Below are 13,299 nucleotides of genomic sequence, written 5' to 3' on the forward strand. Positions count from 1 at the left end.
AGCTACTGCCACAGTCTTAAGAAAATTAGGGCTGCAGTAACTCCCACTAGTTTCAGATAGATTGAGAATCCTTGAGGCTTGCTTACACGAGAAACAGGAAGTTGGTTGCTTGTTTGTTTTTGTATCAAGTGTCACCATGCTTCATAAAAATTGATTCTTATTTCTTCACAGAATCATTTTAAAAAAGACTACAGAGCAAGATTCTGCCATGGAGGAGGGTAATTTACATGTAAAATTTTATTCTTCGATATGATTGTTTGGAAAACTTATGTTGATTTTTGTCTGAGCGCTTAATGTCAAAACTATTGGGTGTCTCTTATTAAAGTGATCATACGATGTTTCCCAAACTTCTTGTATTTCTTAGCAGTGGGAGGAGCAAATTGTGCCAGGGTACAAAGCAACAAGGATTTCTTTTGTAATCCTCGGCTGAGGCAGCAGACTGGTGTAGCTCTACTGAAGCTACCCCTATGTAGGCTGCCTGAGCACAGAAGCAGTATTCTGTGCAAACATTTTCCCTTCCAGGAGGGAGGGAAATGAAGCCCACGCAGAGTTGTGGCTTATTTGGCCCTTGCTGGTAAATGTTAGAGATGAGTTTGAGTATTTGCAGTGCTGTAGCTTTCTTTAAAGGCATGTCAGAAGTCTGTGAGCTTTTTGTTACTGGAATCAATTTATAGACATGCATTTCATGAGCTTACCAAATTACCTGTTTTTAAAGGCATATGATAATCATTATCAGACAAATACTCTATGGCTTTTCTCTTGTTATTTTGGTTTTGATCAAAATGGTCTGGCTAGTGGATCACTTCTGCTATTTTCATTTGTCCTGGGGAGGTTTGAAATAGTAATCCAAGCAGTTGAGCTGTTTGCTTGCTTACGGATTTCATACCTCAAGCCAATTCTTGCTGCTGAAACTTTTGTAGAAGCACAGAATAACGGTGGGTAAGTGCTAGAAAGAGAAGCAGAGGGTGACTCCTTGTATGAAGGGTTAGATGTGCAGCCTACACGTTTCATTTCTGGGTCTCCTGAGACTGGATCACTGTGCAGGCAGCATTAGTTGAAATAAATAAATATTTTTAAAATCATTCCTCAAGTGAGAATCTCTATTCATCCCAAAGCTCTTTTATCTGAGGGCTGTTGCAGTAGTTGTATGTTTTCTTTTATGCAGAGAGATTTCTATATTCTCATCATATTCTGTGACAGTGGGGCTTTTTCTCCTGGAATCCTTATTTAGGCAAGTTTCTTGGCAGATAACTGTTCATGGAAATGATAGGTAAAATATATTAAAGTTGGGACTAGTGGAAATAATAATCTAAAATAGTAAGTAGCTAGAACTTTACTACTTTTATATTTCTGGGGCAGGAACATTTAATATTTTTGATTGAAAATATTTTTTTCCCTTCTTCCTTCTAGAAATAAGATTGATGTACAGCCAGGTCAAAATGTACTGAAACTCATACAGGATTGTTTCGAAAGTAAGCTTTTATGTGGTGTTTCGCTTAATTTGCTGGTTAAAGAAAAAATTCATTTTTTCTTTGTATTGTGTTTAGTGGTAAATAAATAGAAATAAAAAAAAGAGATAAAATGGATAAAAATAAAGTCTTTCTGACAGTCCTTAAAAGCACCCCCTTCCCAGCTGCTTAAAACTGTGTCTAAGCTGTTTTATAAAGGTAATCTTTTGAGTAGCTGATTTCTTTTTTGTTTGGATTTATGTGACCTTAACAAGCCATAGCAACTTGTTAAAATAAATGAAACCTTGACAATTCCAAGAATCCCTTATCTATGTTTTTTTCTTTATAGATTGTGACAGTGATCTTACAGTAAGCTCTCCAAGTGCAACCTGTTGCTCAACTCCTATTGTCAGAAATGAGAGGAGAACTTCAGTACAGAGGCAAAGGGTAGGTCAGCTGTGGCAGTGTCACTGTAGCACTGGGTACAGTTTCACTTGGGTACAAGTTTAGTTCCACAGGTTCTGCATGAGTGGTGAATGAGTAAGCTCCATATGTCACTTGTATTAGTAGATAGGCTATAATTTAACCTTCTGTAATAGTTGTTGGTAATGTTTGGGGTTTTTTTAGTTTATTGTGCTCTGATAGTAAATATTTTATAATTAGATTTATTTCATAGATTAGTTTCTTGGGGGTTTGCTAATGAAAGCTTTTTCAGCTTTTTGTCAAGGATAGTTAAATTTCTTATGGTCTCAGGTTGAAGCACGCTGCCTTATAACTGGGGCTGTGTTGGACTCCATTGAGGTTGGTTTCAGTCACTTTGCCAGATATATGGACAGTAAAATTGAAAGATGATTCTTGTGTAAAAGCAGCTTGCCAACTCCTGATAAGGTTATCTGTACAATAACTTAGTATATCTGTAACTTTGTTGAAGAGTGGAAACAAGTTGAAGGACCTGTGCTGTCTGAGTTGAAGGACATGTGCTGTCTGAGAGAATGATGCCAATAATCTAGTTCGTATATTCAGTTTTAATATTTTGATTTTAGTAGTTTTTTGTAAAAATAGGATAGTCTCTTAATGGCAGTGTTGAGAACAGGTATCCTTTATAATGATGTTTGTTTACTTTAGTCTAATGTTAGAATACCATATAATCTCAAAATAATTCTTGCAAAACCTCAACCTGACTTAATAAAGGTGAATTAAATTGTTTAAATTCGTTCATTCTAATGCAAAGAATAAATAGCTTGCCTGTGGACTAGCAGGATGTCTGTTCAGAGCTGCAAATTGATTTTTACTGTACGCACTTTTACCTGTTGTTTGAAATTTACAGTTTGTTTTAGAAAGTCTTATGTGATAGAAAATGGAAGTGTTTAGTTAAAATACAACCGTGCTGCAATTGAGTAAGAATTAAGGGAAGGAAGTTATATTGTGTTCTATAGAAATTTATATTCCTGTCAAAATAATGCTCCTTTATCAAATATTTTACTTTGTCTCATTCATTATTGACTGTGACAGCCAAAGGCAGGGTTAACTAACTCTGTGAAAAAAGCCTGTGATTCTGCAGAGTCCTTACCTGCATCACCACTAAAACCAGTCAGCAGCACAGGTTGGTAGCACTGTTATTGAATTAAATTTTTTTGGGTAACTGTTCCTTGGGATTGAGTAGAAGAAATAACCTATTCTATATATATGGCAGGATGTTCACATGAGTTACCCCTGAAACCTGCAATACATGATTACATAGATGATTCTAAAAAAATGAAGTCTCCTGTGTCTAAAAGAGAAACAAATACTATATTAAAAGACGTTGAAGCACTGTGCAAAAGTCCTGCTGTGTTTTTGGACCCTGAGGATGATCATGAGTCTGTTGGATCACCTCTTCTTGTGGAGGAAGCAAATAGTTCTCCTGCGCATACGTGAGTAGAGCTGAATGTTGTGGTGTTGTCATCTCCTCTGTTGTTCCCCTGCCTGTCCCCAGGGTAAATTAACATGGTGGTTTGAGTCATTTATGAGTTTGGATTGTGAACTCATAAAAAATAATTCCAAGCTTTTTAGAAAATTTCCATATCTAGGTTTAGAAATGGCAGAATTGCTTTTTACTAAATATTTTGGTGGTAATGGTTAGTTCCCTAAAGTGCATGACCCCTGTCAGAATAGGTTTGAACTCCTTTTTTGCAGGAAAGTGCCCCAAATTATCAGCTTCTCAGACAGTCTAGACTTTTTCAGTGAATCCTATTGACAGTGTAGACCTTAAAAGTTAACAAAAATTTTGTCGAAGTGGACATGAGCAGTCATCATTCCTCTTGCTCTGAATATACAATGTTTTATATGAGGTAGAACAACTTCAGTTGTGATCATTATCTCCTCTTGGGAAAATCTGAAGCCCAGCTGCACTAGTGGCCTGTGGTCCCAGCCACAGTTCTGCTTTCTTGGAGGACTGAATCTCTGGGGTAGATCATAGAGAGGGAGTGACACTGATCCCGTTGACTCCCATTGATGGAGTGAGATTGGAAGGAAAGTGCACCTAGGGTATGGGAGACCTGACAATTTCTGAAGCACGTTCTCGTAAAATTAGAAATTTGTCTTGCTGAGTAGCCCTCGCTTTGATCAAATGGAACCTCATTCATAAGAAGTGAGTCACTGTCAGCAGGAGAAAATGAGAGCATCTGTCCATCCACACAATACTTTAATGTGCAGTTAGGATTCATAGCATTGTATTTGAATGCTGTTCACAGATTACATTTTGATGACCAAAATACTCCTGCTGCGGTGAAGAGCCACGTGGAAGTTGAAAATTTGGAAGGACCTCAGACTGGGAGAAATAAGCAGGTTGTTCTCACGCAAGGAACAGAATGTACTGCTAAGTCTTCTGTGCAGATAGAGAAGTCTTTCTCTTCGGTTGTCTTAGCAGCTGTAACAACAGGAACGCTTGTAAAAAGGTTTGTTTTGAGGCTTAATGTGGAACATAATTTGCTTGTAAAACAACCCAGTCCCGAGTACTGGAACAGCATCCTTTTATCTATAAACACGGTCTGGGAGAATGTTTTGGGATCGTCCAGCATTACTGAAAAATGCCACTTGAGAAAGGGTTTGAATAGTTGTTTCAAAGTTTTGTGCTGTTAGGATTTAACAGTGCTGTGCTGTTGTCTGCTAGTGCAGTAGTATGTAGCTGTATTGGGTTTGTGGGGGGTGGTTTGGTAGTGAGGGAGGGTGCTACAGAGGTGGCCTCTCTTGAGAAGCTTCTTGAAGCTCCTTGGCTCCAAGTTGGACCTGCCTCTGGCCAAGGCTGAACCAACTAGGGACGGTGGCTGCACCTCTGGGATAACACATTTAAGAGGGGAAATCCTGCAGCAGAGAGGAGTGGGATATGAGAGAAACACCTCTGCAGACACCAAGGTCAATGAAGAAGGAGGAGAAGGAGGTGTGCCAGAGCAGAGACTCCCCTGCAGCCCGTGGTGAGAGGGCAGGCTGTGCCCCTGCAGCCTGTGGAGGTCCATGGTGGAGCAGATGTCCACCTGCAGCCCATGGAGAACCCCACGCTGGAGCAGGTGGGTGCACCCAAAGAAGGCCGGGACTCTGGGAAGCCCACGCTGGAGCTGTCTGTTCCTGGGAGGACTGCACCCTGTGGGAAGGACCCACGTCAGAGAAGTTCATGGAGGACTGTCTCCTGTGGAGGGATCCCACACTGGGACAGGGGAGGGATGTGAGGAGTGCTTCCCTGAGGAGGAAGGAGCAGCAGAACCAACATGTGGTGAACTGACCACAACCCCTGTCCCCTGCCTCCTGCGCTGCTGCGGGGGAGAAGGTAGAGAAATCAGGAGCAAAGCTGAGCCCAGGAAGAACGGAGGGGTGGGGAAAGGTGTTTTTAAGATTTGATTTTATTTTATTTCTCATTATCCTACTCTGATTTGATTGGTAACAAATTAAATAGGTGTTTTTTCCCCAAGTCAAGTCTGTTTTGCCCATGACCATAATTAGTGAGTGATCCCTCCCTGTCCTTGTCTCAACCCTTTCGTTATATTTTCTCCTCCCCATCCCACCAAGCGAGCAGCCGCATGGTGCTTTGTTGCCATTTGGGCTTTAACCACAGCACTGTTGAGTAATGTTTCAGATTGAAGCTGAGATGTTTTTCTAGGTGGATTGGAGGATTCAGGAAAATCTTACATGATTCTGAAGAGTGTGATCAAGCAGTCTTCGGAGCTAACATGGATCTGACCGGGTAGATAGGAAGTTGACCATCCAGCATCTGAGAAATGCGGTGTGAATGTGAGGCCCAAGCAAGGAGAAGCAGGCCTTGTGCTTTTTTTGGAAACTAAAGGGCAATGAGTGATGAACTTTATAATTCTTCCGAGGAATGTCCTCTAGTGTGTTTAGGTGTTCTAGAGTCACCACTAGATTTGCAAGATTGAAAGTCAAAAGCTTTTGCCCTCCAAATGATGTGAATACTTTGTTCCGCCTTTCTTTAGGTATTCAGTCTCAATATCGCCGCCATCACCGCCTCCTGTAAAAGATCAAGATAGAGAAATAGAAAATGAATGTGACTTTTTAATTGATGAATCAAATGATGTATCTGTTAATTCTTGGTTTTCAATACCCCATAAGAACAAAAAATCAAAACAAGATGGCTCTGCAGCTTCTGTTTCTAAGTCTCAGCCTTCTGAAAAAGAGAAGACAGAGAGTAAGAAAGGCAAGAACAGAAAAGTACAGGTTGAAGCACTTGCTGAACAGAAAAGGGATGATTTGGATGTCAGAGTACAAGACTTCAGAGGAACATCAGAATCGGATCCAGTCTCTAACAGTGAAGGAAAGGTTCTTAAATCTCAAAAGCAAAACAAGGGTAAGTTATTTAACAGATCTTCAGACTTCTCCTTCCAGGTCATATTACTGTGGTTTTTTGTGGTGGTTTATTGGGAAATAAGGGTAAAGTACATGAGAGACATTAATGGATTCCTAATTGATGTTTCGGTTGCGCAGTTAGGTTTGGGTGTATATAAGGCAGTGAGAGTGTCTTCACTTTCACTCTTTTTAAATTTTTTTTTGTTCTCCCTAGCCCTTCCTGTTAGGACATTAAAAATTAAGTTAGCAGTGTTGTCTTTTCTTATGAGCAGACAAAGAAGGTAGATACCTACAAGGTTTTGCTTCTCTCTCTGTAAGGAGGCTAAGATACGCGCTTTGAACTGGAGGGGATCAGTTTTTAGGAATTATTTGAGAAGGGTTTTGTAGCAGGAAGCACTGAAAATTGGAAAGCCAATTGAATGTAGCATTTCTGCCCTTTTTTTTCTGCTAGGAAATGCTGGAAGTACACCAAAAATTTTTCATAGTCTACAGTTCAGAGAAAGTCTTCTTTTAACCATCAGGGAAAAATCTGTTTTTGTGAATTGGTTTTGGCTTTTTTTTTTTTTTATATTCTTTGGTTTATTTTTATGCATTCAGATGTCAACATGTATCTTCAGGATTAGCAGGAAAAGATATTAATGACCAAGTGTTTTGTGTATTGATAGGAAAGACTAAGAAGGATGCGCTTAGGCAAGACTCTCCAAACCAGACAAAGGACACATCCGGGAAACGAAAAGCTGAAGAACTGATGTTGTCACGGTCTGGATTGAAAAGAAAAGCATCTGATGCAGAACAATGTAAAACAAGGGTGATGCCAAGTGAGGATTTGCTTATGCTTTCAGCTGGGCATCAGCAAGAACAGACTGTGTCTCCAAGAAAGAATCTCAAGTCTCCCAACTATCTGCAGTCGGCTTCAAAAGCTTCTCAGAGTTTAATTGACAAGAAACAAACTGCTAAGCAGAAACTTCCAAAAGATACAGTAGCTAAGAGACTGGCAGAAAGTCCAAGGAAGAAGCTGAAAAAATCTGGAAAGAAAAGTAGTAATAAAAAGCCTCAGTTACAAAGAGAGGAGAGTTCTGACAGTGAACCTGGTGAAGAAGAGCTTGAAAAAGGGTCTGTAAAATCAAGTGAAGTGTTTTCCTCACCCCTGCATCAGAAATTACAGACTATGGTGAGTCCAAAGTTGGCTAAGTCTGAAAAGCCTAAAAATGTATTGCACACGTTGGAGTCACTTGATGGTGCAAGTAACAAAACTCCTGTGAAAGCACTGCAGCATCTCACAGACAGTGTGAAGAATTCTGAAAAGAAACGATTGTCAGCTAAGTCTTCAGGGAAGAGACCCAAAATGATTAATCGCAGAACCAGTAAAGGTGTTTGCACAAACTGTGAGGGCACTGAGTCTCAAATGGATTCTGACAGCTGTTCTGTACAGAACATGGCAAGAAAAGAAAAGAAGTCATCAGATGTGAAAATAAAAAGTAACAAAAGAAAACATAACACACAACATGGACTACAGTAAGCTTTTTATGTAATTCTTTACAACTATGGTATAACTTGGTAGATAATGAAACACATCTTCTTAACTTCTAAGCAGTAATGGCCCAGTTGACCTATGTGACAGTTTCAGACTGTTTGAATAGCTTATAGAGAAACCAAGTGGTGTAATCAGCACCCTATTCTCAAAGGTGGGTGCCAAATCTAGTGTCTGCTTCTACATAAGGATGTTTAGCTGAAATTTTTAAAGTGTTCTTTTGAGACGTGAGTAGCAGATCCAGTTTAAAAACAAAAAAAAAGACAGAAAATGACATATGTGCACACAACCCCACCGCCCGCAGAATAACTTCACTGTCAGGTTGGTTACTTTGTTTATAAATTGAGGAAATACAGTGTTTAATTCTTCAGGTATATTTATTTTTGTGGAAGTAACTTTGCTAATGATTGGTAACCGAAAGAGGAAGTTTCTTTAACCAGTCTAATTGAATTTCTAATCATTGTTCTTTGCATTGCTTTTTAAATTTTTCTTTAAAAATGTCTTTTTTTATGTTTCTCTTCAGGTCTTAATATATTGACCTACAGGTTCTTTCAGTAAGTAAAATTGACTTAACAGTAAATGTAATAATAATAATTTTTTCTTGTCTAGAGATTTCTTTGCAACTGAGAAGGCTACGAACCATGAAAGGTAATTTCGTGAGTTGTCTGTAAAACTTGCATTTAATCCCACTTCTGCCCCACTGAGACAGAACAGCTGTTTGGTACTACTACTGCATTCTGGTACTACTACTGCATTCTACTAGCAAAGAACATAGTGGAAAAGAGATCATGGTTCATGCCTGACATGTTTAAATACTGTTCTAATACTGTTAATAAACTAAAAAAATTATTCTTCCTGTCATGAGTAAGGGGTCATAGTAAGTTTCTTGCCTTTGGGGATTATTTTCCTTCGAGGCTTGCTTCCACATTAGTGTGTGATTTTTGAACAGAAATACCAGTGCTCCTAGAATTAGCAACTGCACTAATTAAATAGTCTAATCACTGTATCTACAATCCAGACTCTTGTTTGTGCACATAGATATGCACATATCTTCTGCTTCATGGGATGGGAACTTAATAACAAAGCAGCCAGGAATGGCAGTCGTGAATTTGTTAAATTCTTATGTTGTAGTTCTACTGAAAATTCTGGTTTTTTATTATAAGTGAGCCTACTGTAGACTTAACTGGACAAATTTGTCATGCCGGTTTGCTAATCTAGCACTGAAATGCAACTTTTGGAGTTCAGGTGGATCACAGCTGAACTTCATTGGCATGGTAAAAGCAGTGAAGCACAGCCGTAAAGGGGGGAAGGAGGAAAGGTTAGCGGTACTAATGCTGAGACTGTAGGAGAAGTCCTGTTATACGTCATTTGATTGCTAGAGAATCTCTGGTGGAGTTACATACATGTTAATTATTGTCATTTTATGGGGGAAATTTTATGACAGAAAACGTATTAAAAATTACAGTTGCAAATTGTTTTACAGTCCTTTCCTTACAGTATGCAAAACATTTCTTTAAAGCACTTCTATAATCATGGTCTATGGAAAATTGTTTGAAAGGCAATGCTACAGAGGAGAGGAGAAGGTCTATTTCTTCTGGAAGGGAGAAAAAGAAAAAGAAGTTATAAGATTTTTAGGAAACCTGCTTAGAGAGAATGTGTGACTACTAGTTAGTCTGCCTGATGATTGAGTAGAGGGGCAATTGATGAATGTCAGGCCTGTCATTCCTGACTAGCAATCATTTGCTTCAGTGTCTAATTGGTACAGGCAGATGTTTAGAAGGAAAAAAACCCCACCCCACATGATCTGAAAAAAAATTAAATTTGCATTTCTTGTAGTGCTGTCATGTTCCTTTGACATGTAACGTATTCAAGGAGGTGTATTTTTTTCTCCTTTGAAGTGGGCCTGTTGTAGAACATTGTGATAACTCTGCTTCCAGCAGTAAGTCTTGTGAACAACAGGATAACGCATCTTCAGGTAATGTTTAAAGTTGGTATTTTCTTGCATTTTGTGTATAAGCATCTTGTAAGCTGTAACTGATGGTATAGTAATTTCTGTTGTATTCTGCTTGTCCAGAATAAGAAATGCAGATTGTATTGGCTGCGGTCACATTTCTGCCCAAGTGCATGTTACAGTATGCCAGCTTTGCGTTGTGTTAGCTTTGGAAGAACAAGCACTACATGGTTTGGCATCAAGCCTACCAGGATAAAGTTTTCCTTCCAAAAGACTTTGAACAAATGTTTTAGACTCAGTTTGTACCAGTTTGATGTGTTGCCCTGTGATGGTTCTATATACGATCACTTCATGCCACCCTAAGCCAACTTGAACAGCCTCGTGGAATTGTGGCCTGATCACCTAAAAATATTTTGGTGTTCTTTTAAGCTTCCCTACACAAGTTGCACAAGTTGTCATAATGAATATGAGCCCCAGGGATAGAAAGTCTTCTTGTTAGTGTTTTAGAGCCAGTTGTGACTGTTAACTCATGCAATGCTTTCTTCAGAGACCTGGTTTTGTGTGTGTTCTGGTAAGAAGTTTATTCTAAAGTTAGGCTTGAGTGGTATAAAGCTGAATGACCTTGCACTTTGATCAGTAAAATTATATGTATAGTTATAATTTGCAAGTGTTTGATTTATCAGAGGGATGGGTCTGAGGAATGTTTTCATGTGATTTTCAAGCTTACGCTGTTTAAAAACTTACTACATACACTGTTTATCTACATCAGGTTTTGTATGTTTAACAAAAAAAGTGTTAGTGGAAACACATCGGGACTTCTGCTTGTGTTACCTTTGGTTGCTTTTAGTGGGTATATTAATTAGAAGTCAGGAATAGAAAATGCCTATAGTGGTGGTTTTCTGAATGTATTTTCAGATAGTTCTGAAGACTGGAATTCTCAAGTAAGAGATCTGTTGTCAGACCACAGAGCAAGGCATAAAATAGGTAAGACTTTTAAAATATCTTAATGTAAATGTATTTCCAACTTGATATCAACTTTGCTGAAGGAGACACAGGAAAACACCTAGAAATGGGTTCATATATTAGTAAGTATTTACAGATAAGGTTGTTAGTTCCATTTCCATTTTTCGTTTAATGTTGAGTCAAGACACTGCTTACAGTTCAGTGAGAACAGTACGAGTTTGAAGTAGTTTTACACAGTGTAACTGAGGGTGCAAATAACCTGTCTTCTGTGGGGGTCTGAGACTGGACAGGATGGAACAATGGGCATGCAGTTGATTGTAGTCCCATACTAGTCTGTTTTTATTGCTTTTTATTTCCTTCATTATAATTTTATGCACAACACTGTAGTTGTCTACCTTCAAAAACTGTTTCAGCAAGTTTTTTTTATTTACCATTTTTAATTTTAGCATTTAAGTATTCTTGACTAATTTGCTCTCAACTCTTAAGGGGCTTTTATTCTTTCTTACAAATACTGAAATATCGAATCTTACTGTATTCATATATGGCAACTTAGAAGAATTGGAAGTTGAGACTATGTAATAAGTAAGTCTGAAGATAAGTATCTGAGAATCTTGGAAGTGTGTGGGGTTTCTGTTGGCAAAAGTGCTGCTCTTCTGGACCTTGGAGGGTGGGACTTAAGAACCTGGAAGAGGAGGGGCTGCTTTTGCAGTCTCTGTTACTCTCCTCTTGCCATAACCAAGGCAGTGCCTTTTCACTGTTGCTAATGAAATCCCTCGGATTTAGGGCAGGGTTCTTAGTCTTTGTTGAGAGCTTTGTCTGCACAGCTGTAGCATGGTTGCTGCTCCTTGTGCTTGAGCCCCTAATGTCTGTATCTCAGTGATTCACTAAGATACATAGAATGTAATCTAATGTAAAGTCAGCATGGTGACTGTTTAAGAAAAAGGAGAGTGAAATACAGGTGTGTGCACAAGAAGGCTTTTGGCAATACTTGATTCCCTTTTCCTGTCATGATAGCAATGTAATATAAGTATCAGCTGGGAAGTGCTGACCCCCTGAACCACAGGAAAGGATATTTAATGCTTTCAATTTCTGAGTTTTCCTTTCATACTTCTGTGAATGATTTCATCCTTTAAATCAGTAATGCCTTCCAACACACCTAATGTTCGTCGGACAAAAAGGATACGACTACGACCTCTGGAATATTGGCGAGGCGAGCGTGTAAACTATACAATGAGGCCTTCAGGTATTTTTCCAAAACACCTATTTGCTTTTGCCTGATAGGGCAGTAAAGAGAAATCTGTGGGTTGATTTTGTGCCATGAAAGCTTTGAGACACTTAGTATTTGGTAATTTTTTTAAAAAGTAGATCATTTATGGTCTCCAGCTATTTAGTCATCTTTCTGTGTAGTCTTTTTCTCTTCTGATACTACTGTGCCAGCTAGAAATAGTATCAGCAGAGCACGTTAAGTACCCTTGCCTTAACTGTTTAGAGAAGAACAAAACGGTTTCTCTGTGCTAGTGGGGTTATTACGTCAAAGATTCTGTATAATACCGGAAAAAGAGGCAATCTACTGGATCATTCACTGGAGCATTTCTCTTTGTGTGGGGATTGTTCTCCAGAGCAGGTATTATAATATTTTATCCAGTCTCAGTGCTAAATTCAGTAAGTGATAGAATATATCTTGTTCACAGGGATTTTTTCTGACAATTTAGCCTCATTTGGTCCTTTCCTAATTAATTAGTCTCCTTGAAAATAGTATTTCCTTGTGTCCCTAAAATTGATATTTTGTCTTAGAAATTGACTCTCATGTCACGGCTTTCTGAAATGTTCTATGTCTGAAATATGATCAAATTCTTTTTAAAAATCTCAAGTTGCATTGCACTCCAAAATACTTGATGTTGAAAAGCTTTTTGGTTTGTTCTGGCTTTCTAAAGCTATCTGAAAAGTTCAGCACCAAGGAAGTGTATTCTCAACTGAAATGCTTGTTGGTTGTGCAAGTCTGCATGCTTGTAAAATTATTATGAGTTAGTGAACTTGGTTTAACTTTCTTTTGTTCCAGGAGGGCTTGTGATTAGTGGAATAGTGTGTCCAGAAGCAGAAACTTGCAGGAAGATTAAACAAAGGAATGTTGATCACAAGCAGAAAAGAGATGAAACAAGTATGAACACAGACTTTTTTTTTCTTTTGATACATTAAAAAACCAAACTGTAATCGAATACTCTGTTGCTGTAAGATTTTTCTCCTGCAAAAACTTGATTTTCTGGGTGAAAATAATTTTATAATGAAATGTGTTAATGTGATCAGATGTGGAAAAACCTGTTCTTATTTTGTTATCTATAGCAATGCTATATGAACTTGTTGTAAAAATTTTAACTTCTCAGCATTAGAAAGGAAGAGATACAGGACGTATCCAGAAGTGTTGTGGTGCCTTTAAAGCAGGGGTTGAAGAAAATAAGCTGTACTTCTCGTTCAGCTCACTGATTAATGATGCTAGTGTGTTTAGTTTCATAATGCACAGTTAAGGTATAAAAACTTCTGGTCATTTTGCTGATACCTGTAATATCACATCTGAA

The 13,299-nt window shown here is 38.5% G+C and overlaps 1 protein-coding gene across 7 annotated transcripts in view; it reads left to right on the forward strand.

The window, feature by feature from the left end:
• The window catches only part of CENPC (centromere protein C), a 30,238-nt gene that overhangs the window by 1,674 nt on the left and 15,265 nt on the right, over window positions 1–13,299 (forward strand). For 6 of the 7 annotated variants that reach the window (XR_012623161.1, XR_012623160.1, XR_012623159.1 and 3 more), the window contains exons 2-14: window positions 172–218; window positions 1,411–1,472; window positions 1,798–1,895; window positions 2,961–3,051; window positions 3,142–3,361; window positions 4,181–4,384; window positions 5,912–6,282; window positions 6,947–7,796; window positions 8,422–8,460; window positions 9,711–9,787; window positions 10,679–10,747; window positions 11,865–11,969; window positions 12,786–12,884. Coding sequence is in view for 4 of the 7 variants with exons in the window: in XM_074823313.1 (XP_074679414.1) it covers window positions 172–218; window positions 1,411–1,472; window positions 1,798–1,895; window positions 2,961–3,051; window positions 3,142–3,361; window positions 4,181–4,384; window positions 5,912–6,282; window positions 6,947–7,796; window positions 8,422–8,460; window positions 9,711–9,787; window positions 10,679–10,747; window positions 11,865–11,969; window positions 12,786–12,884 (2,332 nt within the window). In the remaining 3 variants the exon portion in view is untranslated. The remainder of the gene's footprint in view (window positions 1–171; window positions 219–1,410; window positions 1,473–1,797; window positions 1,896–2,960; window positions 3,052–3,141; window positions 3,362–4,180; window positions 4,385–5,911; window positions 6,283–6,946; window positions 7,797–8,421; window positions 8,461–9,710; window positions 9,788–10,678; window positions 10,748–11,864; window positions 11,970–12,785; window positions 12,885–13,299) is intronic. The other variant, XM_074823312.1, reaches the window with a different exon arrangement.

The sequence above is a fragment of the Strix aluco genome, chromosome 4 (genome assembly GCF_031877795.1).
Source record: "Strix aluco isolate bStrAlu1 chromosome 4, bStrAlu1.hap1, whole genome shotgun sequence".
In the NCBI taxonomy this organism is placed as follows: Eukaryota; Metazoa; Chordata; class Aves; order Strigiformes; family Strigidae; genus Strix; species Strix aluco.